General features: G+C 39.2%; 1 protein-coding gene across 1 annotated transcript in view; it reads left to right on the top strand.

Annotated features, from left to right (window-relative positions):
• The window catches only part of KL (klotho), a 48582-nt gene extending 34165 nt beyond the window's left edge, over positions 1 to 14417 (top strand). The window contains exons 2-5 of the mRNA XM_074151773.1: positions 1529 to 2039; positions 6251 to 6519; positions 9137 to 10253; positions 14080 to 14417. Of these exons, the coding sequence (XP_074007874.1) occupies positions 1529 to 2039; positions 6251 to 6519; positions 9137 to 10253; positions 14080 to 14417 (2235 nt within the window). The remainder of the gene's footprint in view (positions 1 to 1528; positions 2040 to 6250; positions 6520 to 9136; positions 10254 to 14079) is intronic.

The raw sequence follows: 14417 nt of genomic DNA, 5'->3' as shown, positions 1-14417 counted from the left end.
TAGTGCTGGCAACTGGAAATCACTGTGGTTCAAAGCTTGAATGGCAAGAGTGTGTGAAAATGAAACGGTGAACAGCAACTATCAATACATTAATGATAAAATTTGCCAACATACCAATTGCATGGAGTGGGATCATAAGGCTTTCTATACGGCTTATATTCCAGGGAGGACTAAAAATGCAGGTGACATTTTGATTAATAATCTGTCATATATATTCATCACAACTGTGACTTTGTATGGCAAGAATAGAGATTCATGTCATGACAGCACATATGAACAAACAGTAGCTGATAAATCTCAAAATGCAAATGTAAACTGGGAACAGTTATTAGGTAGGCTTTATTCTAATGAATAGAGCTCATATTTTTTACCTTTTTATCAATGACCTAGAAAAATGCGTTACAATTTCTACTAATGTGCAGATGACAAAAAGATGGGACGTTGATTCATAGAGCAATCAAAATTCTCTGATAAGCTAGGTGCAAAGAAAAAAATATGGTTTAGATGGTGAAGGGCTCTGGAGATATGGTAGTTTAGATAAGCATATGCTCACAGTGTAATGCTATGGCCACATAAGCAGAAATAGTGTGTTAAACTGTCTCTGGTTTTACTGCTGGCAAGACTACCACTGGCACATTATGCCCAATTCTGCTTCTGCAGTTTAAGACAGATGATGACAAATTGGAAGAGAATCAGAGGAGAGCAGTGAGAATGGTTTGAAGCTATGCCTGAAGATAATGTGAGGTTCCAGGAACTTAATCTATTTAGCTTTCAAAGGGAACATCAAGAGACTGTTTAAATTGACTCTGTAAGATTACAAGAAAGAAATTTGGTAGAAAAGATCTTCTCACAATAACAGATAGAATTATACCGAGACAAGTGGTTGAAATCTGATGCTAGAAGTAAATAGGAAATTTTAATAAAATGAATTAAATTGAATTATTGGAATAATTTTTCAGGAGCTGTGGCGAATTGTTTTTCACTAAACTTTTTAAAATGCACATTGGTAGTGTTTCCTATACTGTGTGTTCTGGTTCAAAGAGGAATAATTTCAAGGGTGTTTCTTTGTCTCGTATTGTTTGAGAGATCTGGACAGGAATAGACTATCCTTCTTTATGTATCTGTGAATCTACAGATAAAGTGATACTCCTATAATGAAAACATACTTTGAAACATGTTTAGTTAAATTAATTTTCATTTTTGTAACTACTGGATATATGTCTGAATTCAATAATAGAAGTTAATAAAGGTATCTAGCTGACTACCAAAAGTGTGTTCATTACCTGGAATAGTATCTCATGGAAAATGGAGGTGCTGTTTTCCCAAACCAACTAGTGATTCCTAGTTGATCTATGGTATTAATATTAATATAATATGAGTTGTAAAATACTGATGAATTAATAAGGCTGAGCCTTCAAATGCATGTTTATGTGGTTACTGCGTGACACTGGACATCAGTACTTGAGGTTAATTGTGTTACTTAAAATGGAATTTCAGGTGCATTAATTACAGTCTTTCTTTTCAACAGGCCCATGCTAAAGTCTGGCATCTCTACAATGACCATTTTCGTCCAACTCAAAAAGGAAAAGTGTCCATTGCCCTTAGCTCCCACTGGATAAAACCACAACGTATGACTGAAAAAAACATAAAAGAATGTCAAAAATCCCTTGATTTCGTGCTCGGCTGGTTTGCTAAACCCATATTTATTGATGGTGACTATCCAGAGAGCATGAGGAGCAACCTCTCATCTCTGTTGCCTGAATTCAGTGAAGTTGAGAAGAAGTATATCAAAGGAACAGCAGACTTTTTTGCTCTTTCTTTTGGAGCTACCCTGAGTTTCCAGCTCTTGGACTCCCACATGAAATTCCAGCAGTTGGAATCAATAAGCCTGAGGCAGCTCCTTTACTGGATAAGCAGTGAATATAACAACCCCCAAATATTCATTGTGGAGAACAGCTGGTTTGTTTCTGGTAGCACCAAGAGAGATGATGCCAAATATATTTACTATCTCAAAAAGTTCATTATGGAAACTTTAAAAGGTAGGACTGAGGTTGTATTAATACGTGCTTGACAAAATCATAGTGCAAAATAGCCTACAGAGACTGGTTAAAGAACCAGGCTGAAAACTAATTTTGGTCTTTAACATTCATCTTGGCACTTGTGAAATGAGACTTCAAATCCCTTTCCTGGGTTTGTTCTCTTGAAGACCCTACATATTTGGTGAGCTTGATGCTGCTGTCTTTGAAGTTAGTAGGAGAATTTCTACTGTCTTTGGTGGGAGGAAGTGCAAAACATATATCAACTATACTTTCAATAGTCTTAGGGAAATTTACTGTGTTATTTATTAACAGTATTATTGTAGCTATTTGTTCAGATGAGATAGCCATTGTGTTACACTGCCATTTTCATACAGGGGATGGGCAAAAATGGCTTTGATTTTATTCTCAGCACTCATCAAGATGCACAGGAGTCCCACATTCATTTCATCTGCTATGCCAGAAATCTAATTATTGCAAATAAATTAAAAGGTCAATAAATACATTAGCCAGTGCATCCAAAATGGGGAGAATGGAAAGCAAACTGGTTACTAACTGTTGCAAGTACAGTATTTCTAGTCTACCTGAAGTCAGATGAACAGCTCATCTTCATGAAGGGGTCATATTCCTGTAACTCATATTTCTGCTTAGTTTGTAAATTGCTGGACATACATACATGCATCTGCCTTTTAATCACAGCTGACTGGAAATAATCTCAATTTACAGAGTTTCTTTCATTTTAATATGCCACTCAGTAAATAATAACAACAGCAACACCACCACTATGGCAGTCTTGTCATACTAACTTAAGAGTACTAGCACTTGCCTAAACTTTTTACAGAAAAAAAAAAAAAAAGCAAAGACAGACTAGATTTGCAGAAGGGACTTTGGCATCATTATGATGAAAATTATTGCACCCAAATCTTGTGTCATTAGAATTTGCAAAATCCAATGTGAATACCAAAGTTCTGTATACAGTATCTAGGGGAATTTAGTTGAGAAAAATCCACAAAAGACATCACAAGCCAAAGGCACATGTTGTCTCGCTCAGGCTGAGGACCTGTCTATCCAGTGCAATAAAGTACTGTAGTGTAGACATTTGTGAGCTATTTACCACGAGATTCACTTCCACATTCATGGGACAGTAAAAGGGCATTGGAGCTATAGCAGTGAGAATCAAGGATAATTAATCTAGACTCAGGGCCACATAAATGTGCTTCTGCTTCTTCTTAGACCTGGCCACTATTTTTGCCTGATTGTGTATATGCCCTGGTTCAGACAAAACTGCTTATTTCTGTATCTATGTTATCAAGTAAGTGCAGCCCTGTCAAAGCAAGCCTGTAGAGTAAAAAGAGTTGGTGTTGAGGGCCTGGAGTCCACACTGTGTGCATTCCTGAAGCCCTTTTCTGGATTAATTTCACCCCAAAGGAACCCAGGCAATGCATCCTGAGACCACTCTGTGATGTGAACCGAAGTGTGATAAGGGGGGAGATTTGCTCAAAATTTCATTTGAAGTGCTGATGTAGATGTCCATTCTGACGCTGCATGCTGTAGACAAGCTCCATACATTTTTTAATTTTTTTTTTTCTTTTGGCTCTGGAAAGGGCCTCCTTATGTGGGACTCGTAGCCTTAAATCCTTTTACTGTTTACTATTATTGAGTTTTCTTTTTTTTTTTTTTAAAGCCAAATACCATTTAGGGTTGAATAGAGTAAATAGAGCTGTAATATAAAGTAGTTAAGTATTAATTAGAGCTGCTAATTGGTTGGAGATGTCTTCTCACTTGGGTAGGTATCTAACCACTTACTCTAGGGTCATATTCACTTCCCTGCTCCGTCTCTGGTGCAACAAATACATTGATATAGTGGAGCATGTTGACCAGAAGGGTATGCAAGCTCCTCTGTGCCATGTTGAGTAGTCGATGGGTTAGGTCATTATCTGGGGAGTTAGAAGGTCTGAATTCAAAGAGTATTAAGGAGAAAGGGAACAGTCAGGCCCCTCACAGGTCAGGACTGAGCTGTTCTTAGGTATGTCCAGATGCAAGACGTAGATCCTTGGGCACCTTCCTCATGGAAGCCAGGGCTGTGGCCTTCCTGCTCCTCACCTTCATGCACTTGCTGCTGGACAGCAGCTGAGCAGAGGGTTTTAAGGATCTGTATTTAATGCTTATGGGTTGGCCGTGTTTCCTTGGAGTGTTTCTGCACTAGTGAGGTAAACAGAGCGTGAACCGAAGTGCTGTTTAATTTTTAACCCAGTTCTGTCAGAGTTCTGGCCTGAAGAGTAGCACACTTCTAGGCATGCTGTGGGGGATTGCTCAGGTCAGGAGTTACTTCCAGTAGGTAGTATGAACAAGGCCATACAGCTTCAGAAGGAAGAACAGTTCAGGTTTCAGCCAGCCTGGCTTGCACACCAACAGCCTTAAAAAAGAGGGGAGATAGACAAAGGAAAAAGAAAAAGGAAAAAAAAAAGACAATAATTGTCATTGTGTTTTTTTCAACAACTTGCAATTCAAGTGGGATACAGTATTTGAGACTTCCAAACCTTTTGGAACCTCCAAAAAATTTTCAAGTTGCTTCTTTCATAGGTGACGTTTAAAAATAAATGCATTTTTAAAGAAGGATTTGAGGAGAATTTTTATGAGGTGATCAGGAGGTGTGGGAGTGCTGTGTGATGACTTACAGAAGGGATGAGATGCTGTTCAAAGAGGAATTCTCACTGAGACCAGATCGTAAAGTGGACCTGTATTGGCTTTTACTCGGCTGGTATGGCAGATGTCATCATGGATGCATGCAGAGGTTAGAAAAATACTGGCATTTGCCAAACACAAAAGTATGATGCCTGTAGGAGGAGAAATATTCCATTTCCTTAGACATTTTCTCATGACCTCTGATAGAGACTGGGCCAAATTCATTGCTTATTTAACCACAGTTCATTTAATTGATTCACACAGGGTTACAATCAAGAATCCATGCGGTCTTTCATAACTGATTGTAATGAGGTACATTAATAAAACCAGGAAATGAGGATCTTGATATTCTTGTTGCCTGAAATAACGCTTTCAGTGTTACTAGGCTGGAAAATATTATGTACAGTCAGTACCCAGTTTGGGTTGACAGAAGATGGTGAATAATAAAAATAAACTCTGCTGGCTACAGAGCCAAACTCGAGTTCAAAAGAACATTTAAGAATGTGCTTAAATGCGTTGCTGTATTAGGGTGGGTCTAATTATGTAATTAAAATAAGCACACTCCTTTGTGCTTTCCTGAACCTGAGCCTTGCCCAGGAACATTTTGCTGAACCTCGGTGTTTAATACAACTAAAAGTGAGCATCATTTGGAATCTTAAAATAAAACTGTAATGCTGGCAATACTAACAGACGCCAGTAGACCCTGATATTGACCTACAAAGTGTGTTGTGATTTTTAAAAGTCAGTTGACCCAGAATATACACGTATTTTTAGAAACCTTTAAATATTTAAGCTGGAAAATGTTATGCCATAAAAGATGTAAAGAGATAAAATTATCAAATAAAGAGGATCTTCTGCATTATCCTTTCTACTAAAAATCTGTGGTAATAAAAATTCGTCAGCACACCAAAAGCATTGTCAGGGTTTTCTCAATATGTATTTGTATTGGAGGGGAAGGAGAGGAAAAAAAAAAAAAAAAGAGTATAACGTTTGTTTGCCTACAGGGTAGCGCTGCATTGATGGCACGGAAGCTGCACCGGCGTGAGCGAGCTGCAGTGTGTGCTCAGCAGAGTGCAGTGCAGTGCAGGCACTGGCTCCCCGGCTGCAAACAGTTCAAGCCTAGCGTGCGCTGCTCTGAGGCGCAGGTTCGGCGTGCCTAATTAGCAGCACTGCTCAAACCACTGCTGCGCCGCTGCTCTTTCTAAAGCTGGCTTGTTTAAAAGCCAAGCCAGGTATCTCTACAACCTTACGCAGTGCATGCGTGCGTCCTGCCAGCTTCCTGAGTGCAGTTGAAGTATCTTCCCTGAAAAGGGCTTTGAGGCAGCCCTGAATCGTAGAACCCTTTAGGTTGGAAAAGGCCTTTAAGATCATCAAGTCCAACCGTAAAACTAACGCTGCCAAGTCCACCACTAAACTTATCTGCCCTATTGCGTTGTTCTTACACACGAATACCACAAACATTGCTGATACGGTGTAATCTACAGAGGAAAATGAGCACTGTGATAAGCTTGGTTTTGTTCTTTCCCCAGCCACCCGGTACGACGGAGTTCATGTGTTTGGCTACACAGTCTGGTCCCTCCTGGATGGCTTTGAATGGCACAGGGGATACAGCATTCGACGTGGATTGTTTTATGTTGATTTTCAAAGCCACGACAAGAAGTTGATGCCCAAATCTTCTGTCTTGTTCTATCAAAAGCTGATAGAAAAAAATGGTTTCCCACCTTTGCCTGAAAACCAGCCCATAGATGGGATTTTTCCCTGTGGCTTTGCTTGGGGAATTGTTGACAACTACATTCAGGTGAGTCTGATGATAAAGCCAACAGGCTGTCCAGCCAGATCAGCGCACAAGTTCGTATTGATACATTTGCTGGATAGAGTGTATTTGCCAATATATATTACCACAGTGCTGCATGGAGATGGGTACAAGGCTTTTGTGCCAAACACTGTCTTTCAGTCTTTACTAGACTTTCTCCGTGTGACCAAGGAGATCCAGTCAGATTAAGATAAGATAAATTGAAATATGATAAATATTTTAGAAAAACATACAGAAATTGAAAAGGGTCTGATGCTCAGCTTCCCTGGACACATTATGTGGTGGGTTACTGGAAGTCAGTACTTTTCGAATGGAAGTTGGTTAGATCGGCTAAAGTGGATTTCCAAAGGTCCTAGTCTATGAAATAGGAAATATTACTGCTTTTTCATGTCTATAATTTTAATGGTAAAATACTTGTCTGATGTGATAATATATGTTTTAGAAAACTTTCTGAAAGCTCTTCAAACTCCAGTGGCATGTTTCTACATCTTAATGCGTATATATCCTGGTAATGTTGTTTGAGGGCTTCTGTGTAAAAAAAACCTAAGCAATATTAGGTTTGGATGAAATTTCTTTGTCATTTTGTGTAGTACTGTGTTTGATGGGGGCCTTTAGTGTCCCTGGATAGCACCTGGCTAGATCGTGGATCCAGTTCATAGTACTCAGTCTTTATTTCAACTAAATCTGATACTTTGGGAGAACCTTTCACATTTTAAGACTTCATAGCATGTGTAAAAATTGTAGCTTAGTTATGGTCTCTGTAACAGCTTGGCTCTGTAATTCTCAGATGCTGTTTTAGCTTGCAGGGCTTTTCTAACCACAGTAAAGAGGTGTACTTAAATTCAATGCTGAGGCTTGATCTAAGAACAGAATTTTTAATTTAGATTTTCCACAAAGACAGAATCTTTCTTAAGGCTAGAGTATAGGGAACTTGTTTGTTCTTTCTCACTCCAAAGTAAGATCTGACTTTGTTCTTTTGAAAAATACTGCAGTCTCCTTACCTGGTACGCCTATTTCCAAGAATATTCAACAGTTTTTCTCCTCCTAGCTCTTAGATAAATTAGGCATTGGAAATGGAATTCCTGCCTTTGGGATCGATAACAGCTATAAAGTTGTGGAGTCAGTCAGCCTAAGACAGTTAAAAAATCCCTCCCATCCCCAAAACCTTCAAAGCAGAATATTTTCATTTCAAGAGGCCATTCAAACATTCTGTGCTGTAAGGCTTAGGTACTGTGATTTGTAGATGCATCGCAGTGGAAAAACTCTTTTGACAGCATTCCCACAGTATTAGTGGCAATGCATGCTTTAGTAATCTACAAGGGACAATTCTCCAGAAAAGCAATTTCCCTCAGACATGCTGTTTTTTATTACTTTCTTCTATAAGCACAGTACTGACCTCTCCGGAGAAAACAGCAACTGATTTTCAGCAGCTTCTTTATACAGTCTGCAGACCTCAGCTACAAGTTGAACACTGGTTGTAGGCTGACACCTGCTTTTCAAACAGAGGGCAGGACAAGGAAATCCGAACCCAGGGGGAACCTTGCACCAGAAAAAAAAAAAAAAGTAGAGGGAAAAAAAAGACAAATAAACACATGTGGGACCAGTATCTTGTAGTTTGGATCTTTCTTGTAAGAGTTACGCTAGAGTGTGAGTGAGGAGATTTTTACACTGTGCATTATTTTAAGTAATTCACATTTCCATTTTCTAGTCCTTACTGTGTTTGCGATGTTCATTAATAAATGGAAGTATAATTCTGTGGGACCCTAAGAAGCTCATCTTCTACTATGTCCAGTATGTCATACAGGCAATTCTGACATCTAAGGCCCTAAAGACTTACTGGAAATGCATTTATTTTTGGAGTAATACATAGTGAGTTTACTTAGAGGTCTGAAAAAAAAATTGATTCAGGCATCAACAGCCTGCTGAAATAACTTGGCAAAGGGTTCACTATGAGTTAAATAAAACAGGATGTCTTTAGCAGGAAGGAAAAATTTTGCTTGTCAACTGAATTCGTGCTCAAAATCAAGTACAGAGCATTACTCATCTTTCATCACAGTCAGGAAAAGATCTGAACACAGAAATTATGTTGCATTCATTATTTCTTTTACTGCATTCAGGGAGTGGTCTTGAAACTGAAGCTACTGGATAATTTACAACAGTCAGTCTCTGTGTAGGTCCTTAGGTATGGCTTCTTAATCTTGAAAGAAAAACATTTTTTAAATGACTGTAGTCTGCTGAAGTTCTGCTTCTCTGGAGATCTGTCACAGGCTTAGTGCCTTATCCCTGAGCAACCCCTTGTTTCCCACGTGGACTGGCACAATCTGGAGAAGATATAGACATGGTGACCATTAGCATAAGCTTGTTTGGAAAGTAGGATGAAAATCTTATATAGATTTGATACTTTTCTGGTTTCACATGTTACCAGAAGATTAATTCATTCATATGAGTCAGAGATGTTATCGTATCAGAGATGCGAGAGAGGTGCTAAACGCAATGTTTTGAATTAACGATATTCTTTCACTAAGTTGTGTCTGATCGTTATGATGCTCCCACCTACCTAGAAGAAACAGCTTGAATCGGGTGTGTTTCTTATTCTACCTAGGTAGACACGACACCCACCCAGTTTCTTGACTCCAATGTTTATGTGTGGGATATTCACCAGACGAAGAAGCTTATTAAAGTGGATGGAGTTTTCACCTCTAGACGCAAGCGCCACTGTGTTGACTTTGCTGCTATCAGGCTCCAGATCTCTCTTCTGCAGGAAATGCATGTCACACACTTCCATTTTTCACTGAAATGGTCTTTAATCCTTCCTTTAGGTAACCTTTCTGTAGTCAACCACACACTTGTACATTATTATCAGTGTTTTGCTAGTGAACTTCTCAGAGCTAACATAACTCCTGTTGTTGCTTTATGGCAACCTATGGCCGAGAATCAAGAGCTTCCAGTTTCCCTTGCCAAATATGGAGCTTGGGAAAACCCAGAAACCATTCAAGCTTTTGTTGAGTATGCCAAATTCTGCTTTACGAGTCTTGGGGGCCATGTCAAATTTTGGATCACAATGAATGAACCGCCCGTGAAAAACTTGACATACACCGCAGGGCACAACCTGTTGAAAGCCCATGCGAAAGCATGGCATCTTTATGACAAAGAATTCAGGAGATCTCAGAAGGGTAAAATATCTATAGCTCTGCAAGCTGACTGGGTAGAACCAGCTTGTCCCTTTTCCAGGAATGACCAAGAAGTGGCTGACAGAATTTTAGAGTTTGACATCGGCTGGCTTGCAGAGCCCATCTTTGGGAATGGTGACTACCCACAGGCGATGAGAGGATGGCTTCACCGAAGAAACAGTGTTGACCTGTATAATTTCCATTTGCCTTATTTCTCAGAAGACGAAAAGAAGTTAATCCAGGGCTCATTTGATTTTTTTGCCTTGAGTCACTACACTACTACCCTCGTGGGCTGGGAGAAAGAAGATGCACTAAAATATGACCACTATCTTGAAGTTCAAATGATCAATGACATTACATGGCTGCACTCCCCCAGCAGAGCTGCGGTAGTGCCCTGGGGACTGCGTAAATTGCTGAAGTGGGTTAAATCGAAGTATGGCAATGTCCCAATTTATGTTATGGCTAATGGAATTGACGATGACCAGAATATGGTGCATGATAAGCTCAGAGTGTATTACATACAGAATTACATCAATGAAGCTTTAAAAGGTAAGGAACCATAGATGGTTTATATGTCACAAATCCCGATATTAGTATATGCCATGTGATAGAGTATGTTTAACTTTAAAAAAAGAAATCCTATGTAGAATACTCTGTAAATGAGATGTTATTACCGCAAAACAGATTTTTCCTTTGCTTTATGATTGATTATTAAACATCAGGAAGACTGACCTTGAACATATTCTGCATAAGACAGCAGAAGAACTTTTTTGTGGATTCAGGAAATTTAAGTAGATGCTATGTGAGCAGCTCCACATGTATTTAGTCAGATTTTCTTCTTATTGTATTTCTACTGTTGTTCTCCTTTGTTGCTTCTCTCTACTGATGTGCCTCAGGGCTAGGTATGAGTTCTGTTCCTCAGCTGTCTGTATCTCATCCAACAGTGATCTTATCCACCAGTGATCTTCATAATAATTCAGCTATCTACCTCATTGTGCCATTTCCTGGGCTCTTTCCTGCTCTTCAGAACCCAAACCTGTCTTTGTCTCTCTCTCAAAGACTCATAAATTATAAGGCAAAAAGGAGGCATTTTGAGTCATCCTGTCATACAACACACACTGTTCTTTAAGGGAAGCACAAGACCCGAATGAGATAATTTTTACTGATGAATCTTCTGTATCTCACTGTGAGCGTTGCAGTGGGTAATTATTTATGTTTTTATATACAAGTGTCTGTATAGATATACATAAATTTTACTTCTAGTATTAATTTCTTTAGCTTCAGTTTTAAGCCATTTTGTTGTCCATTTCCATGTATTTTACCTGTGTAAGTATTCACAGACAGAAAACAAGCTCTCTCTCATTTACCTCTTTGATAAGTAACACAGACAAAGCTCTGTGTCCCTTACTATAAAACATCATTTGGAACCTTTCCGTTACTAAACTTTTTCGCCTTTGCCAGCATTCTTCTTGAGGGGGGTAAACCCAGACCTGTTCCTACCACAGCCACACCTATATCACAGGCAGGTATAACATAACCTCTTACCCTTTTACTCCTCTTCCATACATCTAAGCAGCCCATAAGCTCTTTTGGCCGTAACAGCAGGTTGGTTACAGGCACTCTGTGGTTATCTACTGAGCTTTCAAACTCCGTTATAGATTCCTGCCCCCCAAGCAGAACTTCCTCTGCCGAAGTATGGTTTGCTTGTTCTTTGACGTCCTCATATTTGGTTGTGTTCAAATGCCAGTTGCTTGCTCGTGCAAAGCTTGATACACTAGTTAAATTATGACCCTCGCTTTTGTGTTATTTGCAAAATTTGTGATAAACAGTTTTACTTTTCTTTCATGTTGCTGATATATATTTAAGGTCATTAAATATCTTAATGCTTAAAGCCAGTCTCCATGGCCACGGTCAAAATACACCCACTGTGACACTTACTTACCTGGAATTACATTTCTAGACTTACTAGTTCTGGCTGAGACCAGTTGAAATCTGTTTATTATAGACTCCCCTTGACCTTATAACATTCTATTTTCTTGATCCAAATGCCATGTGTTACCAAGTCAGTTGCCTTGTGAAGTTCTAAGTATATTACATCAAACATCATTACTTTTATCAATCTGCTGATCTCATAAAAAAGATGTCAAGTTAGTTTGACAAGATTTATTTTTCATAAAGCTAAGGTGATTGGCATTAATCATATATATCTCCTGTAATTCTTATTTATCAAGCCTTACATAATCTATTCCACTCTTTTGCTCGGTAGCGAAGGATGGCTGGCAGTTCCATAATTTGCTAGGTCATCCTGTCCACTCTGTTAAATATCGGCTTTAACTTCCTCCTCTGTAATTTCCACCTCTTTCATGAATTACGAGACGTAAGTATGAAGTGCCCAAGATTTCCTTCTTCAGCATTTTCAAGCACTGGCTGAATGTTTTCTGCATCTGTTGTTAAAAAACATATCTTGGCTATATTTGCGCTTAAGGTTTCAATTTGTTTTTTCTATATTGCTTCTCTCCTTCCTACCACTTTAGACTGTACCAGTTCTTGGCACTTCAGTTTTTAAAACGTGTATGGGTATGGCCTTTTCTCCCAGTTCCCTGCACATACACCTGTTTTTTACAGGACTTTGTCATTCTTACTGATCTGGTACCAGTTTCCCCTGATCATTTCCTTAGCTCCTCTTCTATCCAGCCTGGAAATAGCTCCTATGTTTTTCAACTAAACTATTATAGGTAAGCCATATTTTCCTATCTTTCCACATTCTTTGTCATGGATGACTATCTACCTGCTAACTAGCCTTTACTAATACTTGCCCTGAAGTTCACTCTCCCACTTTGGACATCATATACTCCTGTACAGCGTTTGGTCTGCCAGTAATACCAGCATTTTCATTCTCTTTTCTTCTTCTGCTCTGTTATTGTGCTTTTGTCCATCTTATCCTTACACAGGGAGCAAGCTCTTAACCTTTGCATCGTGACTGATTCAGGTTTCTCCAAAACTTGCAGTTTTTTTGCAAGACCCTGTGCACTAACTGAGATGAATTACAAATTTTGTGTCCTTACTTCAGTGTGTCCTTATCTTGTGTCCTTACCTCAGTACCACTGAAGAGGAATAAGAGGGGATTTGGTACGTGTGTGCTCTTGCCTTAAACTTCCTATTCTGCCTTCTTCCTCCAGCTGGTTTCAGGGACTGCATGTGGCAGCATTTGTGTGTGTAATGTTGCTCACCTGCCATTGTTCCAGGGGAGCCAACAGGTTTGTGCAGATAAATGATTCCAGAATACGGTACAGGACCCTTTGGACTGAGGCTGTATTTTTAAGTGCTTTGTACACCAAGTACATCTTTGCCAATTGAAAACAAAGAACAGCAATAACCATTTATGTAACACTGTTAAATCCACATGCAGCTTTACAAACACAAACTAATCATCCTGGGTAGCAGCTCTGTAAAAGGGCAGCTGAATATTATTTCATTTTACACATAGAAGGTAGGTTAGAGGTACCAAAAAGAATTATCTCCAGAGGCATATGAAAATTCAGTAATCATTAGCTTTCAGTCCTGTGTTCATTAGCTAGAAGATGCTACTTTAATTTGTTAAAAATAGTGATTTTGAGAGATAAAGCATTACAGTTTGCATTCACTACTGTGGATTGATTGGTATTGTCAGGCAGGACTGATGGCGCAAGGTTAATGCTCCAGCTGCTGGACCTTTTCCAGTAGCCAAGTTAGCAGTATTTATTGTGGACATGTTCTCAATAAAGACTAATACAGGTCATCTTGGATCAGAAACTCAGGTCAATAACAAGAGAGGACTGTGATCTGCATTACCTTTCCACGTGTGCTGGTGATATCCCAGTACATGACCTTAGCATGGGCGTGTCTTTTCCTGATGTCACTGTGCCTTTGCCTAGTGAGAAGTGCAGCCTGATGTCCTCTGTTCCTTGGCCATCCCCTTCAGGAGGTCTCTGCAAGGCAGAAAGGAGCAATCAGACAAACAGGTTGCAGAAACCCAGGTGCAGGAAAACCAAAACCTGTATTCTTTGATACATGAAAGAGAGAGCCATCTTTTCACGATAGGCTCCATGCTGATCATTAAACACAGTCATGCACTCACAGCTGTGTTTACCAAGTGCAAGGAAATAAATTGCAGGATACTTTCAGATCACGCTGTCTGGCAATGGCTGACAGATTCTTACTTTTTATGAGAAACACTTCATCAATGTACATGTACCTTACCTTATTTTGGGGAAGAGAGGTGCAGATGTGGGTTTAACATCCCCCTGTCTCTGCTTTATGTACTGGCATATGATACTGCTGTTGAATGCCAAAGTGACGTTTATTCATTTCTTCAATGCTTTGTGTTCTTTCACAGCTTACACCTTGGATAACGTTAATCTGCAAGGATATTTTGTCTATTCTTTTAATGACAAGACTGCTCCTAAATATGGTCTCTACAGTTACATTGCAAATCAATATGAGCCAAAGCCTTCTATGAAACATTACAGAGAAATAATTGACAATAATGGTTTTCCTGGTCCTGAAACTACTGAGTTGCTGTGCCCAGAAGAAATTGCCTCGTGTCCTGAATGCCACTTCTTCCGAACCAGAAAATCATTATTAGCCTTTATCTCTTTCATATTTGTTGCTTTTATTGTTACTATATTCTTCATTACTTACTACTCCAAGAGGTTAGAAAGAAGGTATAAATAG

The sequence above is a fragment of the Numenius arquata genome, chromosome 1 (assembly GCF_964106895.1).
Source record: "Numenius arquata chromosome 1, bNumArq3.hap1.1, whole genome shotgun sequence".
In the NCBI taxonomy this organism is placed as follows: Eukaryota; Metazoa; Chordata; class Aves; order Charadriiformes; family Scolopacidae; genus Numenius; species Numenius arquata.
The sequence above is the reverse complement of the archived record's forward strand: the minus strand, read 5'-3'. Positions and strand labels throughout refer to the sequence as shown.